Here is an 8,130-nt window from a genome sequence, read left to right as displayed (position 1 = left end):
GAAGAATTGTTCAAGCAGAAGAACTGCCGGAGCAGGCGATCGTTTTTTTTGTGAGACGGAAATTATTTCGCGAGCTCCCTGAAAATCAATTCTGGTCATATTTGCAGCCCCTGTTGACTTGCATATTTCCTTTTTTTCACCCTTAGAGAGAGGATACCATTACCCATATAGACTCGATTATTGGAAAGAAGCTTAATTGTATTCCATGCTTCAACACATCACAGACCCCGACCCTTAAAACTTAAACGGGAAGCTGAACATGACTGATGTTAATATTCCAGAGGAGGAACGGAGCTGAAACTTAAATCAAAGTTTACTGAACTCCATCTAAGCTCCGAGAAGTGAAACCACAAGTCAGATTCTTGAACTCTCATTCGTACCTTAAAGTTACCGCAGGTACAATCTCCATCCAGACCTGCTCTATGTAACTATGTAATAACGGCCCCGTTTCCAAATGACCTCCATCGCATCTCTGGCATCCCTGCACTGCAATCAGCAGTTATAATTGGCCGATAATATCCCGCCGATGCATCGGTCACACTCTGTTCTATTTTGTTTGTGTTTGGAGACACTTCCCCTCTCTGTGATTTTGGCCGGGCCAAGGTTAAGTGAATACAAATAGCTATTATGTCATGTCATAAATTAATTGAGAGGAATGGAGGCCCGCATTGACTCCTTTTGTGAATATTTAGTGTGCTACATTAGGCAAGTTGGCAGCTCTAGAGAAACAATCCTTTAAGCTACTGAACAGACTGGATGGCTGCTATACAAAACAGCAGACGTGGGATTATCACATCAATGGGCCAAATTTAATGAATCCATTTTAGGTTTGCAACAATGGGCAACATCCTTCCTCAACACTAGAGGAAGAAGACAAGTTAAATACTCTCTTTAAAGCTGCTATGATCAATATTTTAACACTGTGTTTTCTTGAGAACAAACAAAACTCGTGTTGACATCGAGCGTTTCTCAACAAAAAAGCTAACAGCTAGTCCGTCATCACCTGTAGATCAATATGACTTAATTGGTGTAAATGTGTACAGCATCACCCATGTGAACTGTTTTCACTTCCTTCCAAATTGTTCTCATCGGTGTCGTTTTCAGCTGCAGTTTAGCGCCAAACCGCACACTTAGCAAGTTAGCAATTCTCAAGCTAGCTAAAAGGATAAGAAAAGAATGCTAGATATTGCTGGATATGTAAATAGGCAACGGTTTCCTCACATGCTCTGCATATTAACTTTAATATTTACAGATTCGTTCGGCACTGCCCCCAAGTGGACAAAAACAGTTAATGCACCTGCACCTGAACAGAAATAAAGGCAACATAGAAGCATGGTGTGGTAGAATATGGCTGCACTCAAATTAAGTAGAACTACAACTTGTAGAATTGTAGATGCTGCATGCAGTAGGTCATTTCTTACTTTCTAAGTGTGCATTCTTGGTGCTCAATGCTGAAACATTTGAATATCACTTTGTAGTGAATTAGAAAGGGAGAGAATTAGAAAGGGAGAGAATTACACAGAAACTGTGTAATTCGCATAAATGTAAGTCCCAAATTGCTAACGGTGTTTGAGACAGTGTCAAAATAATATCTAATATATAAACAATATGCTGTTTTTATAGAGTATAATAATGTTGTCTCTAGTGTACTATCTATATCCCAAATCACATAAACCCTAATTCTGTTCGGAGAATGTTACAAAATCAGAGACATCGGTATACAGTGGCAGGGTTGTTTTCATCGATTAGTAAGAAACTGGGCTTGAGTGATTTTACAGAGTGCAGCTGAACAGGAAATTCAAAAGTTTGAAGCATTTTATTTGGTGTACGTTTTTGGCCTTCAAGCGTAAGACCTCGGCAGCACGAACATCCAACAAGGTCTTGCTCCCATTTCTCTGTATTTTGATTTTGAATGGAGAACTAGTTTGAGGTGATGACGTCACACCCGTGACCCCTCCCTCCTTCACTGCCCTGCTCTCATTAACCAAACCCATATTTTCTGCAGATTGTTCAGTCAACTACTGGAGCGCCGTGCCGACATCGGCCCGCAGCGAGGTCTAATTTGAGCAGATCGAGCTCCTGTGACATATGGTTCACAGTTTTCTAGGGCAAAAGCAAAAGGAGAGACATGAACACGGGTCCTGGCTGCATCATAGACTCCCCGGGTGGTTCAGTGATCTACACCTCTGCTACAAGCTTGATGCGCCTTCTCTGGAGAGCAGGACTAGCAAAGTGAGCCTGAAAACCCCACAGGGAGCCTCGAGGAGCACGAAGAATTGTGGCTTTTCCATCTAAAATCAAGCAATCAGCATGATATTGCACACATAACTATCAATTTTTTCCCCCAGAAACTGAAAAAATAAGTACCTGATCTGCATGTGCTATTAATAATTGATAACCTCACCAGTGCTGGGAGAAATACTCCTTTATATAAAAGAAAAGTTTGACGTTTGGGAGATGCCGTTAAAAAGCTCTTTTTGCTCGAGTTCGATGAGGAGAGTCACGCCACTCACGTTGCTTTTCATCGAAGCAGCTGTCAAGTAAAAATACTTTGATTTCTCTAAATATGGTACTATAGCCTCTTGTTTTTATTTACGTCAAAGTACTTCTTTCTGTCTTCCTGTGGCATAATTTAACAATCAAGTGGGATCAATAATAAGTAAACCTAAAATACTTTGTTTAACTTTTAAGGCGTGTTAGAGTGGATTGTTTAAGGCAGTCGGAAGAAATGAAAGGCCGTCTTTTATGTCTCCTAATAAGCTTAGATAACAACCCACCACTGCTTTAGTCACTACTCTGAGTCCTGGGTCTGGAGCCATTGTATGTTATATTCATAGTTCTAACTAATGAAATATTAATTATAGAATCTGGAGCATGAACAAAGGGCAGAAGCACAGCTTGGCTCCAAAATACAGTCAGCGCTCTAGTTTTGGATATAGAAGTCTTGGCGAGCGTGGAAGTTCAAAACAGTTTTCAGGCTCTTTTTCATGTCCTCTCCGTTTCCTCGACACCGACCGTTTCAATCCCCTCATTTTATAGTACTCTGGGAGTCTCTAGGAAATGCTTTGGTGAGATGTTTCCTCGAATATCTCCATATCCATTCCGCCTCCATCATCCCTCGCCTCCTTCTAATAAGTATAGTGCATGCATAAGCAGAAGTCGCTTCCTCACCTGGAGATCTGAAGGTCCAGGCCTCGTCGTCATCAAAGTGCGTGTCCCCAGCTGTGAACCTCTCCCCGGGGAAGAATGCGTGCGCCACGGTGCCCCCCGGCCCGTCAAAGGGGTATCCGTCATTGTGGTCGGCCTTAGTGAAGTCGATCTGGATGTCTGCATCGCTGCCGGCGACCTCGTGGAAATTTAGTGGCGCGATGTCGCTCCAGACCTTCAGGGCGTAGTACATCAGGGCCCGAACCGTGTCCCTGCCCAGGACAGCCGAATCCTTGGGGAAGGTCCTCACTCTGAGGGAAGAAAGGGGGGCGAGACAGATACGTTACATAAGAGGAGGAGGAGAGACATAGGGATGACTGGGTTCCAGAGTTTCACTCATTTGTTTTGTGGTTTTCAGCAAATGTAACTTTCTGAATAGAGACCATTATATTTGCCTGGAACATTGACTCAGGCTCACCGATGCACTTCCTCACAAAATGTTACTTTCTTAGAAGAAGTTTCCCTCGTTTGAAGAGAAAAAAAGTCGAATACAGAATATTAAATCTATGTACTGCATCATACATAGACACACACATTATCTCATCATCTGTGTCAGAGCCGACGAAGGATAGAAATATAGATGGGTGTTTTAACTCGGCCTTGATGCATCTCATCTTTTCTCACTGGGTGTTAAATTCCTGCTGCTGCAGATCGTTCCAGACTTTCATAGCTTCATTCTGATGACAATACAGACATCCACGACTAATGAAACTATGAGACCTCTGCATTCACTCTTTAGGTGGGAAGCAAAGTGTTGACAATCAACAGCCGCCAACTTGAGTGAACGTGCTGTAGAGTGGACCAGCCTTCATACCTCGGACAAAACGCCAGGTCGGCGGTTACCTGCAGCTGAACTTCGCTTAAAATTCAATATTTTACTGACAACTTCTGAATCGAACTTTCCCCACCAGCTACATTTCAAGACCTTTCACTCCCACACGAGCCGGAGCGGCAGCTGTTCCGACGGCTCCACTTGTAGCCGAGGCTGACCTGGCCGGACCTTCACCGCCAAAGTCAAACATCTGAACACCTGCCAGAGGAGCTCAGACTGGCGAGAGCTCTTTAATCACTTCTCAAGGTGTAAAAGTAAGCAGGTTCTGTCTGTTCTCATTCAACGGTGAATTCATTCAACTCTTCAATGTTTGGCAATTTACCTTGTTTTTTATATATATATATATATATATATATATATATATATATATATATATATATGCACATTCTCCATGATTGATTTTCTTTTAGGGGTCCAAGCGTTATAAGTGTTAAGTTGGAACAGGGTGAACAGGGTTTATGTGTACATCTGTAATCAAAGGGTAAACAAAATACTCATTATAATAATACTTATTACAGAAAAATAAACAGGCTGTGTCGTATTTGCGACTACATTCCGCTTTTACCCCCTCGTGCACACTTGAACTGCCCGTTGTTCTGCTCTCACCACGGTGTCTTTAACACACCAAGCGTTGCCAACGAGTTCATTAGCGCATCTAATTCATGTATAAATTAGCAAATATGTCAACGTGTCGCAGAAACGCATGGGCGGCAACACGGGTTAGCTCCAAGAAATGAGGTGGGAGTTTTACCTCATTAAGATGAAAATGTATGCACTGCTCATTTCAAAATCTAATCACATATCCGATTCCATGAGGAGTGTGATTGTTTGTTTTTCTTGCACCGATTGTGTTCACAAAAAAAAAAAGGCGCCCACACAGTCCACTTATTCATAGGAACTGCGAGGCACAGTTAGCCAAGGTCACCACAAATGGCGAAACCTCCACAGACAATTCACCTGCTTATTAGCCCTAATGCAGATGGACGAGGGCGGATCGTGTACGTCGGTGTGTTCGGGGGAATGGTGATGAGGGAGGGAGGGAGAGATGGAGAGGCACAGTGCATTGTTTTGTCGCTGTTGGAGTATGTGTGTGTAACCGTAATGTGTGTCAGCACAGTGTGTGTGTGTGTGTGTGTGATAGTGGGCAGGTCCGCCAAGGTCAGAACATTCCTGCCCTGCATCTCAGATGAACCGAGGAACCCCAGAGAGCTGCTTGTGTTTACATAAGGAGATCATAGGTGCATAGAAAATGAGCCGGGTGTCATATCCCCGCGCTGGGTCCTTTACATCGGGTTAACCTCGCCGAGTCTGGCTGCGATCTTGTCAGTTCGTCAATCTAATACCATGATTTTAACAACCGTATTGATTGTGTTTTAATTAATCCACCAACTGCCGTCAGCGCTTTTTGTCGATTAGACAGTTTGCCCTCAAGTCCACACGAGCATAGTTTTTTAATAATTTACTGTTCCTCATATCCCCCATAATTGAATAACAGTTGGACTGAGCAGATATACTTAGCTTAAATCATAATGTATTGTTTTTCTTGACACAATAAGCAAATGTTGTCAGTGAGTAATTGAATTGAATATGTTAAATTCATGTGTCATGAATAAAATATGACTTGTTTTTTGTTCCTGAAGGATATTCTTGACCGAGAGTAAGATTTCATTGATTATAAAATACTCTGATAAATGAATACTATTAAATGATCCTGTCAGTAATGACGTATCTCTTGTATATCTATCCAATGCAACTTTTCAATCGTGGCAGTGTAGGAATAATTTGACATGTATAATTTGAACGTGAGGGAATGCGCACATTTGCTTTCTGATGACCCACAGTCTGCCCCTAGTTGCCTAGCAACCTCACTGTGATGACAACACAGGAAGTCTCTGCACCCGGTCAAGAAGGGCCGTTTTTGTTTAAAGTTTAATGTGTGAATAAATGAGCATTTGTGATGCAGAGAGAGTTAATGATAGACTTAGTCGTTTCCCCGTTTCCACTCTTTATGCTAAGCTAAGCTAATTGCATGCTTCATACACAGCTTGCAGACATGAGAGGGGTGTTGATCCTCTCGCCTTACTCCTAAATTGAATAACAATAGGTCCCAATCTTTCAAACTGTATCTTTTGATTGGAACAGACGCGTTGTTTCCTCAGTGGGAAACGATTCTAAAACACAAAAAAAGAAACACTACTGCAGTCAAAGGTCATATCACTGCACGGCTCCCTCAGCTGTAAAAGAATAAACTTGTGGCCGATCAAAGCCCGTAGCTGTGCGATAATGGCATGAATGATCTTTCCTCAAATCGCATAACCATGACCGATGAGCAGTTAAAAACAGCGACGACCGCACGAGCCAGCAGAGTTTGGCGACGCAAATAAAGTGCAGATGCACTTTACCGCAGCACAGCGCGGGAGTCATCGCCGGCTCTGTGGTCGAGGGCTGTTTAGCGGCGGCGAGGCTCTCTGAGTGTGCATCATTGACTCACAAATAAATATCTGAGAACAGAGTGTACTGTCAGACGTTTCCACATCAATCAAATATAATACCCCCATAAAGAACTGCTTACATCAAAGCACACCCCGACAGTACTGAGCATGCAGTCCTGGACTGGCTGTGAATCTTTGGCTACGGTGCTTAACTAACAAAGGGAGGACGGGAGAGGAGGGAACAGAAAGGGACATTGTTGCAGGCTGACGGGAACGAACGTAAGCGAGCTAGAAGATGAAAGTCAGCCTCCCGATGACTCTATATTTACTTATGCATCAAATCAATCTCATTACATTTCATCCCGATTATTATCCCCGTCTTTGATCATCAAAACAACATACATTCATATTTGCAATCTTATATTTGCCATTTTTTTCTCCAGTTGGTTGAACGTCTCTACTGGACAATCTAACGGATGTTATGTGTTAACATTAATTTGGGTTAATCTCAAATTGATGCACATAAAAGGACGTGCTGAAACCGGTGTTTTTTTCCCCCCAACCGTGCCAAAAGAGGTAATGAGAATGTGGATGAAAAAAAACATGCGTTTTAATTTGAAAGTGATGAACTACTTGACTTCTTGTAAAGCAGGGTGTGCTTCTTTGGGAGAAATTGGATTTAGAGAAGGTGTTAGTCTCTCTTAATTCGCCTTGTCCAAACAGCTAATCTTCAATTTATCACGTTGTAAGAAAAGAGAAGCCATTAAAATGGAAATAAACACAGGTTTTGGGAGACACATCTTTTCGCCTTTAAATCAACACGAGGATGGCGATGTTTTGTAATGCATTTTACGTGCGAGACATTCTTTTGGGCAAATTAGTGTTAACCAGAACACAAGCTTGACAGGAAATGATGCCGATTCATGTTGTTCATGGATGTGATGAAAATGCACATGTGAAAGAAAGATGGAGTGATGAAGTATGAAATGCGTGATTCATTTAAAGCTGATTTGATTTGAAACTGTCCTGATATGACGAAAACAGATGATTTCCGTCGTTTTGCAAGATATTGCCTTCATGGAAATTGGCCTCAGCAACAAATGATTGAAGGAAACGGAAGTGAGGACAACGCCTATGAATGAATAATGGAATTTAAATGAAAAATAGATGAACTAATTCATTTTTTGGCATTATGTGCACACATATAATAATGCACTCTAATACACCCTGAGTTTGTACTGCACTGGAACCGAGTCAGATGAATTTCCCAACATAACGAATGTAATTATATGAATAATATGAGCAAGTACAACTAAAGTAAGTTAACCTAATAAACCTTCTAGATGTGAATAAAAGTTTGGATCCTTTAGAGTTCTGTTTCACATTTTATCTGAGGGATGGAACATCTATGAAACCATCCTCGCAAGATCTTTAGCCAAACTTTGCTATAAATATGTAATGAGGGAGGAAATTAGGTTATGCAATTTCATGCTCTGTACAAAATATTATCTCAACAATCCAATTAAAATATGTTGCTTTTTTTTATATTGGCTTATTGCTTCAATGCACCTGTGTCTGTTGGAAAGGCTGCTGACTCTTCAAGTGCCCTCTTGTGGCCAATTGCGTAACTGTGCTATTTATTGCATGGAGCTGTGCCGT

The 8,130-nt window shown here is 41.8% G+C and overlaps 1 protein-coding gene across 1 annotated transcript in view; it reads right to left on the bottom strand.

Moving 5' to 3' along the window:
- Nucleotides 1-8,130, bottom strand: part of mmp17a (matrix metallopeptidase 17a) — a 58,468-nt gene that overhangs the window by 12,129 nt on the left and 38,209 nt on the right. The window contains exon 4 of the mRNA XM_084035309.1: nt 3,172-3,458. Coding sequence (XP_083891435.1) covers nt 3,172-3,458 — 287 coding nt within the window. The remainder of the gene's footprint in view (nt 1-3,171; nt 3,459-8,130) is intronic.

The sequence above is a fragment of the Eutrigla gurnardus genome, assembly GCF_963514095.1.
Source record: "Eutrigla gurnardus genome assembly, chromosome: 19".
NCBI classification, from domain to species: Eukaryota; Metazoa; Chordata; class Actinopteri; order Perciformes; family Triglidae; genus Eutrigla; species Eutrigla gurnardus.
This window is presented reverse-complemented; position numbering and strand designations above follow the sequence as displayed.